The sequence below is a fragment of the Sciurus carolinensis genome, chromosome 2 (assembly GCF_902686445.1).
Source record: "Sciurus carolinensis chromosome 2, mSciCar1.2, whole genome shotgun sequence".
NCBI lineage: Eukaryota > Metazoa > Chordata > Mammalia > Rodentia > Sciuridae > Sciurus > Sciurus carolinensis.
Window position 1 is genome coordinate 23,523,719 of NC_062214.1, and position 25,420 is coordinate 23,549,138.

The window sequence follows — 25,420 nt, forward strand, 5'->3', positions numbered from 1 at the left end:
TTTTGTTTTATTCACTTATGTGTACCCAGTGCTGACAGCAAAGCAGTGCCAAAAAAGCTGTAGATATTGGGGGCTGAGGCTGTAGCTCAGTGGCAGAGCGCTTGCCTAACATGTATGAGGTACTGGGTTCAATCCTCAGCACCACATAAAAATGACTTTAAAAATCATTGTAGATATTACATAAACACTTGAATGGGTTTCTTTAAGAGAAGTATAAAATGTGCAGACAGCCACTCTGCCTTTCCCTGCCAAATCTCTTGGAGGATAAGTGTTCTGCAGAAAAAAAATGTTGGGAGAATAACCTAAAGACATGCTGCTGGGTAGTGTCTGAGGCCCCTGCTCTGTATCCCCCATCTAGCTCCCTTGCTCTGACAGGGATAAGATGTCACATTTGTGGAGAACATTTCACTTTTGTAATGTATATTGACTGACTGTGCTGGGGGCCCTATGCATGCCAAGCAAGCTCTTTGCCACTGAGCTATATCCCCAACCTATAACATGTTTTTAGAAGTTAGGCCTTGTAGCTTTTGGTGTTTTCTTTGAGTTGAGATGAAACTTTTTAAGATTCCTACTGTGCTACTACCATACAACCATTTAGTGTCAAGATCTTCTTTCCCAAGTTAGTACAGTCTTCATAATTTTTAAGACTTCATTATAGTCCAGCCATGCTATGCCATAGTTTTTAAAATCAATACTTTAATGGTGGGTGCTTGGTAATTCTTAATAATACTGTAAGTGTGGGTTTTGAACAGTCCAGAATGGCAGTCCTCTTCAGCCATTGATTACATCTTGTATTCTCATCCTGTAAAATGGAGAATGCCTATCTCAAAGGCGTAAAAGTTTACAGTATATGTAAAGTGCTTAATTAACCCAGGTCTGCCTGGCATATAGAATTACTTTCTTTCTGTTGGGCAGTTTACTTAGGCTAAATTCCCAGGGTGGAATTTCAGGGTCAGAGGGCAGGAGACATAAATGGCTAGTAGCACTTGTAACCCTTTTCCCAAAGGCTGGTACCAGTTGGCCCTGCTGAGTGTGTGCTTTTCACACTAAATCCTGAGGACTATAGACACTGCTGCTGTTTTATGGTGAAAATGGGCTTAATGACTGATCTTGGGATGGTTGCCTGTCACAGTGATCCAAATGAACTCTCCACCCTCGGCCAAAGGGACACCAAATTTTGCAAGGATTTGCAACAAAGGCTTAGTCCTTGGAGCTTTGTCACATTAATGAAAATATTCTTGAAAGAATAAAGAACCAAATAAATACCTGAGTTGGGGCCTTTGTAACTATCCTTTCAAGCATTCCCTCGACAACATAAGATACTCCAAAAACTTCATAAAATGACTGCCCTTTCATTTAAAGTTGGCTTGTTTTATGAATACATTTGAAGCCATTGGAGAACCAGCTATTCTAAGGGAAAATGAATATTCATATTAAAATGACTTTTTTTGATACCAAGGAGTGAACCCACATCCCTGGCCCTTTATATCTTTTTGAGATAGTGAGTAAGCATAACTTATGAGTAAGCGTAAGTTGCTTAGTGCCTTACTGAGTTGCTGAGGCTGGCTTTGAACTTGGTGATCCTCCTGCCTCATCCTCCTCATAAAAATGACATTTTAATGGGCATTTTTAAAAACTGTATTTGCCAGCTGTAGACTTTCATGTACTTTTAAATGTGTCAGAAGCAAAATTGAAGCCAAAATCCAATGGGAAACTGACCAAATCTAATTATGCCATCAGTGGCAACAAATTATGTATCAACTATTTTGATCTCTGAGAATTAATACCAAAATTTTCAGTTTCAAGTGTACCAGAGCACCATGACAGATGCTTGTATGGTCCAGAATCTGGGCTATTATTACATACCTATAAGTGGCTAACACTGCCCAAAATCCTTACTGTTTGCCAGGCCCTGTTCTAGGTGCTTTATATTAACTCACTCACTCTTCACAGCAACCCTTCTACTATTATTTCCAGATAAGGAAATGGGGTTAGGTTAAGCAACTCACCCAAGGTCACAGCTAGTAAATGGTAGTGCCAGATGTACTTCCAGGTATGCTCTTAACCATTCTGCAGTGCTGCCTATCAGCAGAGCTGTTCATAAGTGTCATCTAAGTACCTGTAGCAGAAGACAGTCCCTGTCCTCTAGGAACTTACAGTCTAGTGGGAATGATAAGAGTAAATTGTCTATTAGTTATGAGGAAAGTAGCACCCAGGAGGGACAGTTCTAATTCAGGTCAGGAATGTCTGAGCAGGTGATTTCTGAGCTGATCTATGAAGGGTACTGGGGGTTATCCAGTGGGAGAAGACATGCGCATTTGAGGTAGAGGCAACAGCATGTCTAGAGGCACAGAAGCCAGAGAGCACAAGTCCCCAAGAGTTCCATGTGGCTCCAGATTAGGGGCAGATTTTGGAAGGGGAGGTACTGAGCTAGAGAAGGGGAAATTAGAAGATTATTGCAAAAGTAAAAGTAAGATATGAAATGAATCTTACATAAGGCAGTGGGGTGAACAGGGTTACAACCAAGACACATCATGGAAGAATTAACAGTTGGGAGAGCAAGAAGTAAAGGAAGTTGGCATGAACAATAGGTAGAAAGTAGTACCATTCCCCAAGATGGGGATTCATGAAGAAAAAACTGGACAGGGCAGAACTCAAATGAGGTCCTTATGGATACCCAAGTGCAGCTGTCTGATGGTCCATGGGGAAGACTGGAATTAAGAGGTGGGGAGCTGGGTGCGGTGCTGCATGCCTGTAATCCCAGCAGTTTGGGAGAATGAGATAGGAGGATAATGAGTTCAAAGCCAGTGTCAGCAATGGCAAGGTGCTAAGCAACTGAGACTGTCTCCAAATAAAATACACAATAGGGCTGGGGATGTAGCTCAGTGGTCGAGTGCCCCTGAGTTCAATCCTCAGTAACCCCACCCCCCCAACACCCTGCAAAAATGAAAGGTGGAGACAGTGAGTCTGAAGCCATGGGTTATGTCATCCACAAAAGTGGGTGGAGAAGGGCTGACAGGAGGCACTCAAGAAAGAACACAGGAAGCACAGTGGAGAACCAGGAAAGTGTGTCGCAGAAATCAAAAGCAGTATTTATTTTAAAGAGTCACTTAGGATAAGACTGGGGATTTATACGTCATGCCTCCTCTATATGAGCTTGGACAGTCAACTTCCCAACTACTACATGGGATGAGTATCTCTACCCCTGAGGGATGTTGTAAAAGGAAATATGTGAACTATGTAAAGAACTTAGTGGAGCACCCAGGAAATGCTTACACGCAGAGCCAAGGAGTAAGAATATATATGTTTAAGAATATATATATAATTAAGAGTATAAGAGGTTGGGGTCATAGCTCGGTGGTAGAGCTTGCCTAGCATGTGTGAGGAACTAGGTTTGATTCTCAACACCACATAAAAATAAAGGTTTAAAAAAACAATACAAAAGTAGATGTTGGACATACAAGACAACAGACTTCCCTTTTTTTTAAGATGTTGGTAGACCTTTATTTTTATTCATTTATTTATATGCGGTGCTGAGTATCAAACCCAGTGCCTCACAGACAAGCTCTACCACTGAGCCACAACCCCAGCCCTCCCTGGGGTATTTTATACTCAGGAGGGCCTGAGCACTGTCCCAACCCAGCCTCATCCTCCACCAGAACCTATAGCTAAGGTCCAGATGAAAGCTTTGGTGGAAGCTATGCTACAGAACTGGTGATAGAAATTTTCAACAAGAATTCCAGCAGCCTGGCAAATCTTGAGGAACATGTAAAGATGGAAAGGAAGAACCAAGGCCACCCCCTTTCTGATGATGGACCCAAGTTTCCATCTTCTGGAAGGCTTCTCAGAGGAGGGAAAATGTAGTTCTTGAAGAGCAATGGGTTGGTCTGGGATACTCAGAAGCGATGATCCTTGAGCAGCAGCTTAATGGTGAGTAGATATTTCCCAGGTAAGGCAGTAGGAATGAGGAGCTAGATGGAGTGCAGTATAGAATAAAATACATCTCTGGTGCTGCCCTCTGCTGCCTCATACTAATGAGAACAGTCTAGGGGGCCACATCTGTATCACCCACTTTTTTTTTTTTTTAATGTTTCTGACTCAATTTCTGATTTTTTTAAACATTTTTTTAACCATTTATTATTTTTACATGGTGCTGAGGAATGAACCTAGTTCCTCACGCATGCTAGGCAAGCGCTCTACCACTGAGCCACAACCCCAGTCCTTTATCACCTACTTCGCTGGACAGGTACGTGCCTATAACCTATGACTAAACTCAAAAGGATCTGCTGAGGCAGTTAATTCTTTTGGGAACCTGAAGTGGGGAAAAATTAATTCCGTGTGGGAAATAAAAGGGAAATTGGATATATTAGGGCATGATGAACTGTATATAATCTGTGAAGTAGAAGTTTGAAGAAACTTGGCCAGGTATTAGAACAAACCAAACGTCTAGACTGGCCCACGACAGGGGCCCCATCTCTTGACTTGAGGTAACTAACCAGTGGGGGCTCTATTCCTTGCTACCAAAACTGCCTAGAGCATGAAGCACTTGGATGTATTGTGAGGCTAGAGTGGATGGTTTGCATGGAGGGCAGGAAAGGGGTGGTGACAAGTAGGCCAGAGCAAGCAGGATCACACATCGCATTCAGGAACTGGGATTTTTGTCCTGATGACAAGTCAGTCAGTGAAAGCTTTTACATAGGGAATGAACTTGTTTCAGAAATAACATGATTTGGTTATTCCGCAAAGGAACCTGAACGAGACTGCTGGTAACTCCTGAGGCCCCTTGAAGAACATAGCTAAAGAAGTGCTGCTGACTCCATTGAGGTCTCCTATCTTCCTCACAGAGCACTGAAGGTCGAAGTCAATCTCTCTTGGGCCAGACTCTGCTTTTTGTATTTAGTTCCACAATCTTTTTGCCATTTGGGGTACCTGGATTACCTTGCATAGTGAGAGCGCTCTTCACTTTTGGTTTGTGGTAGCTGAGTCAAAGTTAGTCTTTAAGGTAACTATCAGTGACAGCTATACTACAGGGGGCATGAACAACTGCTCAGAATCTGCAGTTACTTGGATTCTATCCTTTTCTTACACACTGAACTGGGAAAGATCATTGGTTAAGTTGTGAGGGGCTCTAGAGCCAAAGTCACAATTTATGGGCAGTTTGCCACCATTAGAACACTTGCCACCAAACACATCCTAACCGGGTTAGGCTTTTATCTCTGAGACGTAAAAGATCCAAAATAAAAGTGGGATGCCTAATTGCTAAGCATCTGAGTACTCCTGCCTTCCCACTATGCCCTTTTCACATGTGTTAGGTATCTGACCCTGGAAGGTACAAAATGCTTACAAAACTGGCAAAATCTTATTAAGGGGTCACGTTAAATTGATGCACAGAAATTTCTAAAAAGATTTCAAACAAAACTATTACCCCCCCATGTGCTGAGCATATGCTTTACCACTGAGCTACTTCCTCAACCCCTCAAATTTTTTATCGCCACTTAAAAAGACTTTAACCAAAGACCCTATGAAAAGCTTAAGCAACTAAAAACTACCAACTTTTTTGCTCTGTTACCCCGAGGATGAAGAAACCTAGGTAAAGAACAAAGTTCAAGTCCTCAGGTCAAGCAGGCATAGAAAATACTTCTTTTGCCCTATTTGCAAATGAGTTACACCCTGAAGTAAATAATCTAATCAAGAAACAAGTTAAATTAACAGGACTACTTTGAAACTCTTTCAAATTTAGGGTTGTCTTGCTAACATTTGTTCAGAGTGATGGGGGACAAGTGATTAAAGAACTGGCTGTCTCAAGGAGGAAACAGTATCAGAATAGGCAATTGAAGAATGCTGGCCTCAGGCTGTAGCTCAGCGGTACAGCACTTGCCTAGCATGCTTAAAAGCTGTAGAGTCTGTTTCTGTATATCATTGTTATCCATATGTACACACGATAGATCAAAATATATGAAACAACCTTATTTAACTGACTTAAGGAAAAGTTAAGCACTTAATCCATTAATCAGACTACAAGCATATACGTGTGTATATATGTATACACATGTATAGATGTATGAGGCTATGGGTCCAGCCTAGGAGCAGACAAGCACAATGAGAATGAGGTGCTTGATGGATATCAGTTGTTGAGAGAAGAGAGGAAAAGGAAAACATGTTGACTTAATCTTTTGTTTTTTAAGTCTCTGCTCTTCTGCAATATTTTTAATATTTGCCTGACCTGTTGATGAGCTGAGACTGTGAAGACCGGCTGCTGTGTTCCCCTGTGGACTTGTTTCCATCTTGCTTTGAGCTTATGTGTTTGCCTTTAAGCCCCTGAGGTCTGGACAGGTGGCCGTGGTGAAGCTTGGAGACAAGAATGTTTCTATGGCACCTGAACTACCAGCCTCAGAGTGGAGCCAGGCTCAGCTGGGAAGGGTTGGAGCCTCTAGGCATTGTGTTCAGTTACCTAGCCTCTGTACCTGGTGTGTGAGCCAACACCCCAGATGGGCCTTGCCCTTAGTAACTGTCCTATGTTCCAAGTGGGTGCTCAGAATCTGCTTTGGTTAGAACAAAAAACAGTAGTAAAGACAATGGTTAGTTTTGTTTTCCAAAGCAATTCAAATATAACAACAGTAAATTAGGTAAATGTAAATGGCATAAACATTTATATCTGAATTCTTCATGGTTTCTTTTCTTTCTTTTTTGGTAACTTGAAACCTTAAAAATGAAATTAAGTTCTGGGTCATTTCTCAATAAAGTTAAAACACTAAAACATAAATTATTAAGCATAAGTTTGAAGTTTATATTTATATTTTTGGCATCTGGCTTTTATATAGTATAAAGAAGCTAAATATATTTGGGTCTTTTAGTAAATGTGTCCTGTTCTATATTTAAAAATTGTCAGGACTAAGTAGAAATTGTGGAATTTCTAGAAAGCACTGGTTCATAATTTGCTAAGGATTACAATTGTGATAGATGGTAACTAAAAATAAGATGGGACACAACTCCACATACCAGGACAGTTGTTTTCAGGGGGAAACAGTGATTCTTCCAGTATGAGAGAGAAGAAAAGTATAGGAAAAACGACTAATGGTTGAGGGAAATTCTGGAAGGTCTGTGGAAGATCAGTCTTGTAAAAGAAAAATTTTTAAATATTTTTTAGTTATTGATGGATCTTTATTTTATTCGTGCTGAGAATTGAACCCTGTGCCTCACACATGCTAGGCAAGAGCTCTACCAATGAGAGACAACCCCAGCCCTTGTAAAAGAAATTTTTGTGAAATATAGTTGGCTAAGTTAGAAGGGAATTACAAGTTTTTGTAAAAATTAGGCATTAATATAGAAAGTACCCAGATGCAAAACTATGCTAACAAGATTTTCTGATCTACTTGCTCTTTTTTTTTCTTTTTTTTTATTGTAAACAAATGGGATACATGTTGTTTCTGTTTGTACATGGTGTAAAGGCATACCATTTGTGTAATCATAAATTTACATAGGGTAATGTTGTTTGATGCATTGTTATTTTTTCCCTTCCCTCCACCCCTCCCACCCCTCTTTTCCCTCTATACAGTCCTTCCTTCCTCCATTCTTGCCCCCCTCCCTAACCCTAACTCTAACCCTAACACCCTACTTGCTCTTAAGAATTACAAGTTTTTCTTTACTTTAAAGATAACTCACCTAGAAAATAGAAAAGATTCTACAATTTATTGTGCTTTGTGCCCTTGAAATTTTTTGTCACTTTGATTTCACAATAAATTTTGATCCTATTTAAGCCCTGCAATGTTTGACAGATTTCCCCACATCAAATTCTAAAATCACACCTTATGAACTTACTAACTTTGGGATTGCCAGAGGAAAGTAAAATGAGACATATTAGGCTTACTTTGACTTGTTAAATTACATAGGAAGCATTGTTGAACAAGAAATGACATTTAGCCTTCTTTCAGTTGTATGGATTTGTTAATATGTGCTCCAAATATTGTGTAAGAGTCCTAGAAACCTGACATGTCTTGGTATCTCCTATTAGTCACAAATCAGTTATGTTAAATTACTGTATGCCAGAGAGATAAACTCTAACCAGATCATGGCTTGTGGCTACCTTAAGTTTCATTGTCCACAGTTAAATTGTTTCATTCTGATGCCTTTCTAGAAGCAACTATAATCCTAAAGTGCTGTATATCTTTGTCAGGGAGGTTCATGAAAAGGATGAAAAGCACTCTGACAAGTAAAAATTTCTACGTTTGGACTTGGTAAGAACTCTAATGTAAGTTTTGATGGGCTTATGAAACTGCTGACTACAATCAAACAATAAGAATTAAACAAGACTGACGAACTGATGAAAAACAATTATTGATTTTTACAGTTTTTAACACTGTTTTTGTAGTTCACTTTCCAGATTTAAGGGAAGTTTCTTTCTAACTATAGTTTATAGAAATTTCATAAAATATACTTTTATAAATGAAAATTCAAACATTCACTTTTTCTCTCTGATCCCTCCAGAATATGGAAGTTATATTTGAGTATTCTTCTTTATGTGGCAATATAGTAATGTGCATAACTTCAAAAAAAATTATTCTTTTTATAACAGGATACAAATGGAAATACTGGTTGTCACTGGGGTGCCAGATTTATGAATGCTCATACAATCCCTGGCTTTAAGGGTTCCCAGCTTTAATAGCAAATGAGTAAAAACCATCACGTCCTGGGAGACCCAAAACCCTCAAGATACAGGTAGTACAGGTAAGTCTGAAGTCTGTCTTGGTTTGGCTTTCTAGTCTCAAGGTATTTTAAAAATCCAATCTGAGGTTTCTTGTCAAATTTCCAACCAAACAAATTTAAAAAGAATATGATTTTTCAGGCTACACTTATGCATATAATCACTTACTGTCTATTATGCATATAATGGACCTATTATGCAAATAAGCTGATTTTAATGTGATTACCTTTAGTAAAAATGTGGGTAGTTATAGACAGAAGTGTTTCAGAAAAAAATATACAGTACACTTGTTATTAGATTGTATCCCAGTTCGCTACTTTTGAGTTTTTATAATTAGCACAGACTGGACTAGATTCTGGATTCTTCTCATTTTCTCTAATATCTGGCAGTAACTCTCCAACCAAAAACAAAAACTGCTCAGTTTCTGAAGTCCTATAAACTGAAGCTGAACAACTCAAAGTAAATTTCAAAGGACAAGTTAGGTAAGCAAGTTAGGCAAAAAGTTGGGTGAAGGCACCTAAAGCTGACACTTGGAACCCAAGTGCCTAGTGGGCCACATAGACAGTTCTCTAAAATGCCTGACCACAGCCAGGGATATTTAAACTACAAACCAGATGAGAAAATGATGACTTTATACTGTGACCAACTTCTCCTGAGCTTGATAGAATAAGAATCCCTACCATAAGACTCTTACCTTTCTTAATTTTTCTTTGCTGATGCTTACCTCTTTCACTTGGCAGGATGCTGTAATTAGAATTTCACAACCAGTAGTTTCTGTGGGTGATCTGATGGAGTGTTGGATCTATCATGTCAAACCCAGATACAGATCCTAAGAAATCCTTTAGTCCACTTACCCTGTGGACCAGGTAACTTTAGTTACATCCCTAATGTAACCATTTGTTCAAAACTATACTATGGTCTCTTTTGTAGACGAAGTACTCTCTGCTTTAATTTATCCCATTCCTCTTTTTTTCTTTCTCAGCTACACCCCCAGTCCTAACCCACTGCTATAATGCTAGATGATAGTACCTAGTTGAACAGGGAAGAGATCAGTTGCTGACGCTTCTCATTCCACATAGATAAATATGTTAAGTATTGTAAAATTAATGAACAGACTCTACTTGATTTCTCACCTGTCTCTGATCTATTTGATTTAGTTGGTTTGGTTCAGAGACTGGCTAAGGAGCATAATCCAAACTCTTGATATTATCCTCCAGTCATAACAGTAGTCATCCTGGTTGTACCTTCTCAAAGAATTTTAATTGTTTGCACACAGTTATCTGTTGACTGCCAAATGGTCTCTCTTGGGTTGGAATGACGAAAACAGAGAAATGTGTGACTACGAGGACCCTATAACCTATGAAGATGTACTGAAATCAGAAGTCCAAAATAATGGTGACTTAAAGTAGCAAGAATATCCTAAGGTTTGACCACACTCACCTAAGGGAGAGCCTGACCAAAAAGGGGAAAATAACTTTTGGTTCTTTGTTTTTGTTTTCTTCACAGGTTTTTTCTGTCCATGTAACCAACTCTGCTCATGGAAACATTTATTCTATTTTATGGAATGAATTATTGCCCAATTTGAGAATCAAAAATAAAGCCAGTTAAGATTATAAAAAAAAACTTAAAAGAAAAAGAAAAAACACTATGGTGGGTGGTGGGAAATTGCACAGGAGGGAAGGTGGAGATTGGGAGGCTAGTGAGAAGACAAAGTCCAAGTGAAAAAAACATGTTATCCTAAGGCAGGATAGAGAAGGCCAAGGAGGTAGTAGATTCTGGGAAAGACAAGATTTAATGAGAAACGGGAAAGAGATGAGGCCATGATCTACTACTGGGTAGCAAATGGTTCACAACTGCTTGGCACTTTAGCAAGCAGAAAGTACTCATCCAAACCTCTCTAGCAGCCCTACTGGCCATTCTTATCACCATTTTAGGAAACTAAGGCCCAGATGGATCAGTATTACACACCCTAGACAAAATTCCCTGGGAGGGATGAGTGAAGGAGGTAAGAACAGAAAGGGTATAACTGATCAGCTTTCTGGTGGGCAGACAGGCCAGGATACAGTCATGAGAAACACAAGCCATCCCATCTTAGAGTAGGTTTAGATCCAATCTCTTTATTGTCAGGGTCCCCTCCTTGTACCACCCGCCCCTCCAAAACTATAGAAAAACCCCAAGCCTGGGCTTGTCCTGGGGAGAGGAAGCAGAGTGTAGGGAACCCCTGTACCCTGCCCTCTAGCCTGGGCAGTGCGGACAGGGAAGGTGCATGGGGAACGGGTAGACTGGGAACTCCACCTGCAGAGGATGTGGCACTGGCTGGGATGTGGGGGTGGGGGAGGAGTGCCTGCTGCCAGCTTTCCTCTGGCACCCACTACAGGCTGGCATCCAGGGGTGGGTGCCCAGCTTGAGGTCTGGGACACTGATGCCCTTCTGCTGGTGGCCGCTGCTCCTGTCAGGCTGAGAAAGAGACAAAGAAGACACCAAGGCTGAGAGGAAGGGACCCTGGTACTCTTGATCACAGGGGTAGGGAAAAAGAAAGGGTGGAATGTTATCTGCAGACAAAGAGATGCCTGCACTTTGGCTCTGAGCTCATAATTTTCTGGCCATATAACCAAGGGCAAGTCTTGACCCCTCTATGTGCTTCTATTTCCTCACCTAAGCTCCTACACCTAACTTACGAACTAGCTTCACAAGACAAAAGTTAGCCCCCCTGGTGAAAACAAGTTATGGAATTCCACAAAGAAAGACTGTACATGAGGAATTTTCTAAACTTAACTGTTCTAGAAGCCCTTGTGGTGGAAGTATCCTAAAACATAAATGGATCATCTATCAAGACACCTCCCTGGGAGCACTGGTGTTTGAGATCTCCCTTCACCCTAAGCCTGTCGTATTCTGAACATGGTCCCTAGGGAATGGATCAGATAGTTGGATGTGACCTAGCTTCCCTATAGGAAGGGTAGTGGACAGTGGTCAGCAAGTGGGCTTTAAGGCTACATCCACTGGGTTTCAAGTTAAGATACATCAATTACTACCTTGGGATCTTGTAAAATATGTAGTATCTCCCCACACCCTTCAGTAACTAAGTTTCCACATCTGTTATACTGGAACAATCTCAACCCTGCAGGGCTAAAGATGTAATCAGACAAAGCAGGTGGAGTTACTGTCACACAGGGCATTTCCTCCCTACAACAGGATCAAGCCTAAGTCCCTAAACCTAGCACACAGGATGCTTCATAGTCATCACCCTGTGATGATGAGCAGTGCTCTCTCCCTACTATGCAGAACTGGACTGCAATATGAGAGTCTCTTGGCTTCATCACACTCAAGGACTGTCACAGTACTGCACCTCTGCTAAAGATGTTCCCTTGGTGTGGAATGCTTCTCCCTCAATCATGAGCAGGCTCAGCTACACACAGTTTCTTCCTCCATCTAGACTTCCCTCTATTGTCATCTTGCTCACACTGGGTGGCAATAGTTTGTTATCTTCCTCCACCAGACTAGAAGTTCCTCAAGGGTGGAGGATAGGCAACATGGCTAAGAGTGCTGAGGGAACCCTTGCTGAGTGGGTATGGCTATGCATGACATTCTGCTTCCTCAGCCTGCCAAGCCTCTACCACATGGGGTTATGGCAAGATGCTGGATGTGAAGGGGCTTTCATTCCTGAACATAGTGCTACCCTTCTAGGCCTGCTCCAGGGAAGAGGCACGTCCTGTACTTCACTGTTCCCCTCCCTCTCCCCCATCATGGCCCCCATACCTGCTTACTGCAAGGCCCCATCCTCCGCATCTGTGTCCTGGCTGTGCTCCTGAGAGGGAGAAGGCAAGCAGAGACCATATATCACTCACTGCAACATCTGAGTCCTGTCCTGAATCTACCCATCCAGAAGGTCCTGGGGCCCAGAGCACATCTGGAGAATAGGCAGAAAAGAGGAGGGGCAGCCAAGGGGAATGACTATGGAACCAATCAATAAGGCTGATGATCCTGAAAGAATAATCTGAGGGCCCCCAGGAGAGAGAAGAAACTAGTCATGGGAGCTGTAGAAGTGGCAGCGGGCACATTTCTCTGCATAGAAAGACCTTGGATTAGAGTAAGCTGACAGCCTTTAAGACTGGTGGGATCCCCATCTTTGGAGTTTCTTGAGGGCCTTTATGGAGACTACTAAGCCCAAGAGAATAAGATGAAGTATTAGGATAGGTTCAAAGAAAGACAAGCTAGGCATGAGGAAGGGCATCTGTCCTCATGCAAGAGTCCAGCAGTGATAAAAAGAAGCTCCAGATTGAGTAAGTTTGGGCTCCAAGCCTGGCTTGAAGCCTTATTAACTCCAAGGCCCTGAGGAAGTTACCTGACTCTTCTGAGTCTCAGTTTCCTCAAGGGTAAAATAGGGGAACAGTAACACTTTACACAGTACAAGACTGCTGTTAAGGTTAATCAACTTAGAACTATAGGAAGTGGTGCTTATGAGTGTTCATTAAGTTAATGAGTAACAAGTATACAGCAGGTATATTATATCCTGAGTCTGGTCTACCCTCTCAATGTCAGAGCCCTGTCAATGGCTCCCCAGCCCAAATCCTTCCACTATAGATAGGAACCCACTCCCTTATGAGACAGCCTGCTTCATGCTCAATCAGTAAAGGCTTATGGAAAATCCTTGTGTAGAACTGATACCCACCTCCCTGTGCCTTCCCCAGGCAATCCAAGACCTGTTCTGGAATTCTGAAGACCATGTATGCGCCTCTTGAGCTAAATTCTCCCTTTCTCTAACCCACATGGAGAACAGGGGCCAGAATGGGCGTTAGGCCTAGCTGAAATGTGCCCCTGTCCTCAGTGGGACTTATGACTAAAAGCTAAAATAGGGAACTGCTCCCGGCTCATTTTTTCTTCCTCCCCAAAGGACTAGAACCCCTGGGAAGGAAAGGAGGGTCAGCCAGCTTAGAGGTTCCCCCTCCCTTGTTACCCTCCTGCCACCAGGAGTGCAAGTTTAGTCCCAGCCCCTCCCAGCCATGCCCCTGGCCAGGCCCTCACCAGTTCTTCCTCGCTATGTGTCAGCAGGCCCTCCTCATCGCCATCATCTCGAGTCTGGGTTTCTCCCTGGGGCGTGCCTGCCTCAGAAACTGCGTCCTCTTGGGGGGCTTGTGGCCGGCTGCTGCTGCCACTATTGCCACTGCTACTGCCACCACCACCACCGCCACTACCACCACCACCGCTGCTGCTGCTGCTGTCGTTCTTCTTCTTGCCATCTTGAGGGACAGGGGTGGAGGAAGAGGGACTAAAATTCAGCCTGGAAGAATTGCTTTAGCACAGTGGATCCAGGGGGCCTATGACCTGCAGGGCTCTGGGATAGGAGGCCACCCCAGCTCTCCTCCCTCCACCCCAGGGTACACTGTACTCCCCAAGCTCTATCTATGTACATGGTCACTGAGCTGGGTGAGGAACCTCAGAGGCTGACCTGGATTGGCCCTTTGCTCCTCAGCAATTTGCTCCAAGCGGCCCAAAAGGGCATCGATGTTGGACTTGATCTGCGTCAGCTCTGTCTTGATGGTCTGCAGCTCACTGCTCTTTACTAGGAGTGGAAGGGGAACAGGGCTGTCACCTGGGGGCTTGACCCTAACAAAACCCCAGCCCCATTCTATCAACTAGGAAGGTAATTCCTTTTATGGTTCTTTTCCTGGTCAGGGAAAAGATCTCTTCCTAAGGCTGACTGGAGGCCATCCCTAGAGAGATCAGCCCACATTTCTCAGTCTGTCTGTCTTCCCCTAGACCTCTTAATTTGAAAGGAACTGGAAAAGAACAGAAATGCAAGTCTGTGGCATGCTCCTGTGCACCTGAGCAAAAACATGTCCCCTTTTTATATTAGAGGATGGAGTCTGTCTTTCAAGGTGTGAAAGTCTTTTGCAATCAGATTTTCTGGGTACCTGATTGTAGTGAGTGAGTATCAGAGTGAATGTGGAATAATAAGCCTATGCACAGCTGTCCTTGTCTTTACTAGAGGAAAGAACACCATCTCTTCACTGAGTTCCATGCCATAGCTCTGGACTCTGCGCCCAACCCAATCCCCTTCTTAAAATGTTAACTTTTTCCTCGGAGAAATGTATGAAAATACTCACTTGGTTGTGTTAGAGCAGCAGAACTGTGGGAGATTTGTTCCTTTATCTATTTTCCAATGTAAAAAAATGTGATTCTATTATTTTGCTAATGATAAATATACAAAACATCTAGGAAGAAAATGTAGTCACTCACACTTGATCTTGGCTGAGCCGGTGGTGATGGCTGTAGAGCGAGCAAAGAGCTTGACAGGTATGGTAGTTTTGACACGACGGACCAAAGGGACTGTGACCCGGGGTCGCTTCACAGGGACTGCCCTGGGTACTGGCACAGGTGACAGGCGGCCACGGTAGTCAAAAAGCCTGTGAGGGCAAACAGGACAGAGGCTGCAGCATAGCCTGTGATTATCAGGGGTGGCTGGTGAGAGTCTGGGAGGCCTGTGCTACACACCTCTACCTGCTCCCAACAAGCCCTGGAGTAAAGAGAAGGGCTTTCTGAACTCTGACAGTTATGGGGATCCTTACTATAACCACCTGTCCTGCCAGCCAGGTCAGTTAAGGATGAAGAAGCAGCAGGTGGTAATGGTCATATCCCACTCAAAAGGGAAAAACAGAACAGCTCCAGAAACAAGCATTTCCTAGATTACTCTGACACCCAGATCTGCCCTATATTACAGTACGTGGCTTCTCCTCAGTTAACTGCCACCCCAACCTCTAGTCAGAGTTTACAAATCCCAAAGCAGTACAAATCCCCAGGAGGAACAGAGAGGCATGGAAGTGAGGGCTTGCCTAAACCTCAGTTTTTCCACCTGCCTAAAGAGGGTGGCTACACAAATTCAGTGTCTTTCCAAGTCTGCTGTGAGGGTAGAGGATAAAGAGAACCTGGTTAAAAACACATACTAAGGCGTGGTAGAGCAAAAGTCAGGGTATGAGACTGCCATCTCAGGACTCACTGCCTCAGAGACATGAGGCTGAACTCCAAGTTCTCTTCTGTTTCTGGGTCTCCTTAGTATCTTTCTTCCTCCATTTCAGAGACAAGCCAGGGGCTCAAAAGCATATCAAAGGTGGACAGTTCAATCAGATGCCAGCACCCCCAGACTATCCTGTCCTTAACAATGCCATCATCTGGCTCTTTCTAGGAGGGCTTCTTTTCCTGTTGACCAGGCAGAAAGAGTAGGCTGGATAGGAGTCTCTTATACTACATCTACTAACACTGTTCTACAGTTAACTGCAGCCTTGGTCCACAGTATTCTTTAGTACTATTTTTCTGAGGACAGCCATGATACCTGCCATCACTGGGCAATTTAATGCCCCATTCCTTAGGACTCCTTTTGTTTAGGGCCTAGTGATGGCTGGAAATGAAGACTCTATGGAAATGGACCCACTTCTAAACCCTGCATTTCTACCCCCAAGGGGAGGGGGCGGCTCTGGCCTTGGTCAGAATCACTGAACCACAGAATCCCAGAACTAGAGGGGCCCCGAGAGATCACTTGGCACAGCCCATTTCACAGACTGGGAAGATTTGCCCCAAATCCCATAATCCATTCAGTGGCAGAGCTGGAATTAGCACCTAAGTCTTCTGACTTACAGGTTACAGCACTTTGCAACACGGCAGTGTCACCTGAAATCATTCACAGATTGGGGGAAAAGACTCAGAGAGGTTGTGTTCTTCCTGGAGTGGGCAAACTGGATGTAGGGAGGGAAGCAAGGAGGAAAAGAGGTTGGCCTAGACTTAACCGTAACTTCCATTTAAGAATGTGGTTGGTGCCAATGAAGTGCGAGTCCACAGCATCAAAGCTGGTGTATGGGTAGGTTGGAGTAGAGGGTGGGCCACAGAAGACTAAAATTCAGACCTCCAAATGGCTCCTTACCTCTTGGTTATAAATATAAGGCCAAGAGACTCAGACTGAGCTCTGGGTATCCTTCTGGCTGGTTAGGCACCTCACAGAAGTAGAGACTAAAATGCAGAATTACAAGGGCTCCAATTCCCTGCAACTGGCCTTTATATTCCAACTAGTTATATTTTTATGTCCCTTGGTTTTACAGTCCCTTCAAGTCACACAGCAGGACTAGGAGGAGGAAAAGTAGTCACCGTGTGATGACACAGTGTGGTGTGATGGTGGGAGCTCTGGCCTGGGCACCTGAAGAACTGGACCCTAGTCTCAGTTTTACCACTGATTTGTGGAGCAACTTTGGGCAAATGCCTGTCCACACTTCTGGACTTTGGTTCCCAACTGGAGGACTGAGTGGGCTGTACCAGCAATCTCTCAGGATCCTTCTAGTTTGGCTGTTTCATGCCTGGGCACGCCCCTCCCCTGCTCACCTGTCGTAGAAGTCGTCCCGGTAGTAATCATAGTCAAAGCTGTAGCCACTGGGGAAACAAAGGGGAGAGGGCCAGAGCTTAGGAATGGCCACTCAGCCTACTCTTCACAGGCCCTCATCTCCAAATGTCTCCCCAAGCTCCAGGTGCAGCACTCCATGTCCATCAGCATCTACTCCCTCTGTGGAAAGAGGGACCCAACCCACCCAGACAGACAGAACGCCCCACCTGTATATGGCAGATGCTGCTCTCTTTAGCCCTTTGGGTCTGTTGGGCTTAGGTTCTCCAGCCATGTTGATATCTGTGTGGAAGGAGAAGGCAAAGTCAAAATATTGGTCTAATAGTAATGTGTCCACACACATATCACTGCCAAGCACATACACAGGTATTCATGTGGTTACATGATGTATATTATATACCAAGGCAGCTAACAAAAGTCTTCATATATTTAGTTCTCAAACATTAGATGCACTTTCATATCATATGAATATGCCTATTTACATGTTCATATACATTTCAGACACATGCATACTTACAAACAAATCACATACACACAATGTACATCATACATGTGCATTCTCAAGTACATTCACATAAACACATAAATCAGGTATATGGGAACACAAACAGACAAACCCTAACATACATTCACCTATCTAGGTAAGAGTCACACAGAGGGCTGGGGTTGTGGTTTGGTGGTGGAGCGCTTGCCTAGCATGTGTGAGGCACTGGGTTTGATCCTTAGCACCACATAAAAATAAATAAAATAGAGGTATTGTGCCCATCTATAGCCAAAAAAAAAAAAGTCACACAGATAAAAATGTGCATTCTCAAGTACACTTAGACTTGACCCCAACAGCACATACACATAACTGCCCATATACAAAGGAACCAATGCACATTCTCATGGACAGTCTATCAAATATCTTTATGGTTACATACACTACATCTATATATATATAAAGGTATGTGTCCACATATTTTCCACATGTTCAATCACATCTATATATACCTAGTATTCATGAACACACAAGGGGATATATATGAATGAATATATACATACATATGTGTGTGTATATATACAAACCCTTCTTATACAAATATAAATAGAAGTATGTACACACACATTAACACTTTAGATACTCCAAGACAGACTATCAGCATGGTCATGTGACATGCATATAGTACTGAGACCAAGGGAACCTGCCCTGCTTTGATCTTTTGTTCCTATCCCTCCTCCTGGCTCTCAAAGTGTCAAAAGTTCTAGTCTGAATCATCTACAGATCAAAATAACAGACTATGCTAGTCCAATATTCTCCCTTCTTTGGAGAACATGCATTTTTATTGGAATTATAAAGTTTGTTATTAAGAAGCACTGAGAAAGCAGGGACAGGACATAAGTGGTTTTTCAGAGGCTTCTAAAATTCTTTCCTATGGACATCAATTTATAATTACTTAATTTATAACAAATATAATTTATAACTATTGAAGTTATAAAATCTCAGAGCAATGGAAGTATAGTAGGGGATGGAAAAGGGGCATAAACACATAAAACACAAAACACATAAATAAAGGGGAAATAAAGGACAGTAACTACTCTTGAGTTATTAAGTGAGCCCTGTGGAGAGAGGCTTAACTTACCCAGGGTCTGCCCAGCCAGTACCCTCCCATTCTCTCCCAGCACAGCTGCCCGGGCATGGCGCTCATTGGCATACTGGACAAAGGCATAGCCCTTGTGCACTGAACAGCCAGCCACACGGCCATACTTGGAGAAGATAGTCTCCACATCAGACTTCTTCACCACAGCTGTGTTGAGGTTTCCAATGAAGACCCGCGAGTTGATGGACTTAGGGTCATTCTTGTTGGTTACATTGCTTGTCTGGATCTTCAAGGACATGATGGCCACCTGGAGAGAGAGAGAGCAGCTGTTAGGCTGGGCCCCCAGGTTGGGCTCAAGGACTGGTCATGGCCCACATCCTGACCAAACTAGACTGCTCCTTGCCTTCCTACACAGTTCTACCCCTACTACATCCAGCCTCCCTGTTATTATTATCTTGTTTTCTTGTTATATTACCAAGAATTACCACACAATGGCTGCTGATCTTGCACTGGATGCTTTACAAATGTTCCCTCTTTTGGTACAAGACTAAGTAGAACCACAATATTATACATGGGAGGAACCTAACCTTCAGAGGTCATCAAACATTACAGTGAACAGTAGGGTTGGGATTGACAAGTACACTTGACTCCAATTCTTTTAAGCCCACACTTTGTTTAATACTCATCTCAAATGTAATCTCATTTGGAATCTAAACTTAAAGATGTTCCCCAGGTCCCCCCAGCCATCGTTCCTTCAATGTAAAACCATAGCAAAGAGGCCACAAGGTAATTACAAGTAATATTTGCTCTAGGACAACACTATATATTCAGTCAGATCCAGACATGGACCAAGTGATGACGGTGACAATTTTACCAGAAATGGAGACTCTGGTAAGATCATTAACTTGCCAATAATAGGCACTCAAACCCAGGTCAGTTGGCCCCTAATGCTCACTTCTGTGAGCTTCATCACTTTGTTTCCCAGAGCTAAAGCCAATTCGAATACCATAGTAAGATGGCATATTTACCTGAGAACTGTTTTTAATAAATACATTTTTTAGAGTTACCTACTCTTTGATACTTTTTAATTCAAACTGGCATGTATTTTAACCCCAAAGGCATCCCCTCCCTGAAGATGTTACACAGGCTCCCAGGAGAAGAAGAGGAGGCTCAATTTCAGCAGGAAAGGCCTATAGTTAAGCCTTGGCTTTTGTACTTCCTGGCCCTGTCTTTCATGCAGCAGCCTGGGTTTTTTCAACTCCATCTCAATCTCTCCTAAGGCCATTTCAAAAGGTGTTAAAGCACCTAAGCAGTATGTGTAAAAATTCTCATCAGTCTACCAGATTATTACCTGATATTTTGGGTATAGAGGAGAGGTTTCTTTTCAATGAATTAGAGAAGACTGTAAGCTGGGAAAACATGTTATCTTGTATCCTACTCCAGAAGAGACCTTGTATTTCTCCTAAATGCTCCCAGTCAGGAAATGAGCATGTTCTGCCCAGCAGGTGGCTCTGTTTACAAGAAAATCAGGCTGGACCAGAGAATATCATTCTGAGGAAGTAACATGCCCAGGGGTGGGTTTGCTACTGCAAACTTAAAAGAATACACTGGGGTCAGGTGTGCACTATTCTTAAGCAAGGGACAGGGATGGTGGAGGAGAGGTAGTGCCATCACTACTACTGGAGGTGCCAGTTTGGGAACTGACCTGGAAAGGACAGACTCTTGTTTCTCAGTTTACCTTCATCAACATTCATAAAGCAATGAGGAAGAGGGACAGAGGGATAGAGGGAGAGAGGGAGAGACATGATGGTGTGGAGATCTGTTGATGACTGCTGACTCTCCACTGACCTGGCAAGGACACGATGTCTATGGGTTTCCTCAGACCTTTACCAGAAGACTCTAACAGCACTGAGCAGAAAGCATTTGCTGCACACCTGTGTTTAGTACTGTGAAGGGTTCAGCACTCACACATTCACTAATGAGCAATCTTTCAGGTTTGGCCCTACTCAGTCTTTTCCCTCATCACCTGGGGTCTGAGAAATGCACATAAAAGGATTTTGCAAACTGTCAAGCCATTTATAAGATCTAGTAAATATTTTGACTACAGGTACTTTATCCTACTAATACTGCTACTTGTGGGCTCATTCTTGGTGAGGGTCAAGGTCAGATAGGAGCACATTCTCTATATTCCACATGTGGCTGCTCTAGGTGAGAAACCTGCAGGGTCAAGGAGAAATGTCCACCTGGGGATTATCCAACTGGACCCTTCCTTTAAATAGCCCTCCATTCATTTTTAAAGCTTGCATAACCCTTGGAGGGCAGGCTATGCTGCTGCTGGATAGACTCCCTATGCCTGAATGTAGAGATATCTCTGGGAATGTAGAAAAACACTCGTCCATGAAGCATCTCAAAGTGAGAGATGGAGCTGGGAGTATGAAATGAAAAGGAGGTGGGCCCAATACTGAGTTCTCTCTGACTATCAGGTTTAGTACAAAATCCCTAAGGACCCAACAATTTTAAATCCATACATGAATCTTCCAGGTTGTTATACATGTAGGTATCAGTTTATAAAATTTGCATATAGCCTTCACATGTTTAGACACATAGTACATGGGTCTCCATTTTATTCTTACTCTGCTTAACAAGTGCTCAATAAACACTAGGGAGGAAGTGGTACGGATATGTACCAGAAGGGCACTAGAAGGGCTCATTGTGGTGTGCCTCAAATGGTCAGGACCAGTGAGACAGGGGTCCCAAGCACGTTCTTCTGACCCAAATACCCACCTCTACAAAACTAAACACCCTCAATTTGATATCCTTCCTTCATTCTTTCTATGTTTAGAGTGGGAACCCTAAAATAATATTGATATCCTATTGAGCAAAAGCTGCTTAACTTGATAAGCTATTTCCCACCCTGTGAGTTAAATTTTGCCACACAGATTAACTGTGCAAGGTGTCTGAAGCTATGGAGGCCCTCTGCTTAGCAATGAGCAGTGGATGGTAAGATTATTCTTGGTGGTAGTGGCGAAGGGAGCAAGGAAAACCAAATTTGTTCCTAGATATTTTTACAATGTCAGATAAACAGGGACTTAGTGAGCATGGAGTTCATGTGCCTTCACTCAGAGGAACAATAGGAAAGGCACTTGGCCAAGATACCACAGCTAATGAGCAGCAAAGCCAAGAGTATCTTGGGGGGTCCTGATTCCAACTCTAGGGTTCTTAAATTCAATTTTTTCTTCTGGGCTGGTTAGAGACAGCCCCCAGGACAGTGAAGAGCTTGAAGAAGGCATAGCATCTCAAAAACTATGTTGGAGAAAACTAGGGGCTGCTGACCAGGTGCATGTCCTTACCATACTGCTAGAGAAACAGCTGCATAAAAGTTGGAGCCATAAGCTAATTAAAACCTGCCAGGGACAAAGATTTTGAAATGCCATTTACAGCTCAAAGGGATGGGCTGGCTTCTCCAGGTTAGTAAGAACAGAAGAAATTTGGCAAAACCTAATCATTTTCCCAGTAGAAAATCATTTTAGATGGAAACTATGTTTCAGAAGTCAGGAGCCAAGCTCAGCATACAGAAAGGTGACAGAATTTCACAAAGGTAGAAAAGCACCTCCATCACTAAACTTTGTGTAAATGAGACCCCAAGGAGTCATCACAGTGAAAAGAGCCTCTAATTTCAAGTGCTGACACTGTGTCAGAGGTCTTAACACACCTCAACTCATTTAATCCTCACAAAGCCTTCTGAGGAGATGTTTTAGATAACTCAGAGAGACTCAAGAGAGGCAGCTAACTGATTAATAGAACAAAGCCAAAACAGAACATATCCTGTTTGACAAGATATAAAGGGGCAAAATTGCATATGTACAGAGACACCTTGGGTACTGATTTCAATGGTTAGAATACTTATCCTGAGTCAGTTCTTGCCCTTTCCCTTTTCCAAAATTCCTTATATCTGCACAAGATTTTCAAACAAAGCCAGTTTATGTCTACTATATTCTGAATGTACACACCCCCTTCCTCAAATTCTTTGTTGAAATCTAATCCCTAATGTGATAACATACAGAAGCCAGGGCCTGGCAAGTTTAAAGAGATTAATAGATGTTCTGTCATCCCTGGCTGCCTGGTAACCAGGAGCCTCTGAACCAAGGAGGCCCAGGACACTGATCTGTCTAATTGCTTGGCTTTCTCCAGAAATAGGCTTCCCATCATTGATAGCTATTTTCCCTCTAAACCACCCACATGTCCCTAAGGGCAGAAGGGAATGGGGCCTTTGGAAGGGAGGTGAGTATGTCTTGAGGGCCAAGTCCCCATGAATGGGTGTAGTACCCTTATAAAAGAGGCCCCAGAGAGATGCCTTGCCTTTTCTACCATGTGTGAACAAGGCAAAAAGACAGCTGTTCCTAAACTGTTAGGCAGGACTTCACCAGACAGTGAATTTGCTGGTGCCTTGATATTAGACTTCTTAAGTCTCTAGAACTAAGAAATAAATTTGTTGTTTATAAACACACAATTGTGTTACAGCAGCATAAAAGGACTAGGACAATATCCCTTATCCTGACATTATTCATTCTATTTTATGGATTAAAAAAAAAAAGTTGATGATCAGCAAATTTAAGTGACTTACTTAAAGGTCAACCACCTAGTGAGAGGAGTAGCTAGGTGATTTGTCTGACATTCTACATGACACTATTTCAATAGCTGCCCTAAGCCTCTGTCTCTGTCATGTTTCCCCTGTGCTTCCAATCCTCCCCTCAGCTCAAACCCAGGCTTAAAACACTGCCCAGCATTGGACTCCCTCCCACAATGCTCATCTCAAAGGAGGAACTGTTGCTCTTGGCCTCCAGTGCTGTTTAGAACCTGTCTTAGTCTTACTTGACACTCTGGCTTTATTCTCTTGCATGGAGAAGAGAGTCACAGAAGCCTGCGGTCAGCCTCTGCCCTCAGATAACCCAAGGGGCATCTGATTAGTTTTGAAGGAAAACAGTTATCAGTAATGGGAAGCCTATTTCTGGAGAAAGCCAAGCAATGTGACAGATCGGTGTCCAGGCCCTCTTTGGTTCGGAGGCTCCTGATTACCAAGCAGCCAGAGATGACAGAACATATATTAATCTCATTAAACTTGCCAGGCCCCTACTCATTAGCATTGCCCAAATGATCATCATTGACCAAACAGAACTAATTTTCTAAGGAGTACTCTTTAGCTCCCAGCTTGGAAATGTGAAGGGTGCAGGCTACAGGTCTAGAAGGCTCACGGTCTTGGCTCTGTTGTTCTTAGTTATATGACCTCACATCATGTAATTTCTCTGGGACTTATTGCCATTATCCTAAAGAACAGACATCATCTTTTCCAATTACCTTTCTTATCTGATTCACGAATCAAACAGGCTAAACAATGTGAAAGTGCTAATGCATCTGCAAAACACTACACAAGGATATAGGATTATACCTATGTCTAGTATTACCCAATTCCAATCCCCTTCCTTCATTCAATAAGCATTCCTTAAAATATTCTCCTCTGTGCTGGCCCTACAGAGATCCTTGGAAACAGTGCTTATAAGCCTTGTGTACTTGTCAAATAGCCCTCTCTCCAGTAACCTGTTTTTTGACTGTTTCCTAAAACAAAGAAATATGCACTTAAAATAGCAAAAGCAGCACAGGTTCTGGAGTCAGACAGGACTGAGTTCCAAATCCAGCCCTACCACTTAAAAGCCTTAACCTGGCCAGGTCTCAGATTCCTCAACTGCATAAGCGAAATTATACCAATCTCCCAGTGAATTCTCACAGAATGTTGACAAAGGGAGAGGCTACACCAGGCAGGAAGAACTGCAGAAACAATGTACAAAATGTGTCCCTTTCTCTTTTTGACCCCCTATTGGCCTCCTTTCTCCTGTAAGAGAACAAAAGGGTAGGACTGGAAAAAGAAGTAAGAAATAGGAGAATGCTGTCATTGCTATCTCCTGTTCCTTTGTGAGATGCATACTGATTCTTTTCTTAAAAGAGTGCAAAAAGGAAGCACCCAATCTAATATGCAGCAACTTTATACCAGATACCTGTTGGAAGCTTTAGAGGTATAATTCATAATCCTGATCACAGCCTAATGAGATAAATAGTATCACCTTCATTCTATAGATAAAGAAACTGAGATTGTGGCTTAATGGTAGAGCTCTTGCCTAGAGCAAGTGAGGCACTGGGTCTGATCCCCAGCACCACATGAAAAACTAAAACTAAATAAACAAAATAAAGGTATTGTGTCCACCTACAAGTAAAAATATTTAAAACAAAGAAAAAAGAAACTGAGGCTCTGAGAAAGCTCAAATAATTTATCCACATTCACATTAAGTGGCACGATTAGGATCAAAAGACCCCAAGTTTTTCTGATTTTAAAGTCTGTGCTCTTACTGCTTGACAAAATGCTCCTAATGCCACTGCTCCCCCCACCCCAGGAAGACTAGTTCCTGGCTTTGCAGATATGTCACATGACCTTGGGTTTTAGATCATATACCTACAAAAGGTGCTTGGAGGGTTCAATGAGTAAACAGAATAAGATCACTTGCTACTTACTATCTGCCTGAAACTATACTAACTAAGCCTTTTGCTATGAGACAGGTGGTAATAAGTGCTGTGATCATTCACAGATGAGGAAAGAAAGGTTTGGTGCTTAGTCCTACTCAACCCAGGAAATGGCAGAGCTGGGATGAATCTGTTTTGAGTCCAGAGCTGATCATCTTAACCTTGGCCCAAAAATGGCTTCAATGCTGG

General features: G+C 42.7%; 1 protein-coding gene across 4 annotated transcripts in view; it reads right to left on the bottom strand.

The window, feature by feature from the left end:
* Positions 1-10,798: 10,798 nt before the first annotated feature.
* Raly (RALY heterogeneous nuclear ribonucleoprotein) overlaps positions 10,799-25,420 on the bottom strand; it is a 72,552-nt gene continuing 57,930 nt past the window's right edge. For 3 of the 4 annotated variants that reach the window (XM_047541059.1, XM_047541060.1, XM_047541058.1), the window contains 8 exons: positions 18,704-18,968; positions 17,291-17,363; positions 17,066-17,113; positions 14,939-15,105; positions 14,148-14,261; positions 13,724-13,938; positions 12,458-12,506; positions 10,799-11,158 (listed from right to left, as the gene is read on the bottom strand). In XM_047541059.1, coding sequence (XP_047397015.1) covers positions 12,462-12,506; positions 13,724-13,938; positions 14,148-14,261; positions 14,939-15,105; positions 17,066-17,113; positions 17,291-17,363; positions 18,704-18,959 — 918 coding nt within the window. In that variant the 5' untranslated portion in view covers positions 18,960-18,968 and the 3' untranslated portion in view covers positions 10,799-11,158; positions 12,458-12,461. The remainder of the gene's footprint in view (positions 11,159-12,457; positions 12,507-13,723; positions 13,939-14,147; positions 14,262-14,938; positions 15,106-17,065; positions 17,114-17,290; positions 17,364-18,703; positions 18,969-25,420) is intronic. The other variant, XM_047541061.1, reaches the window with a different exon arrangement.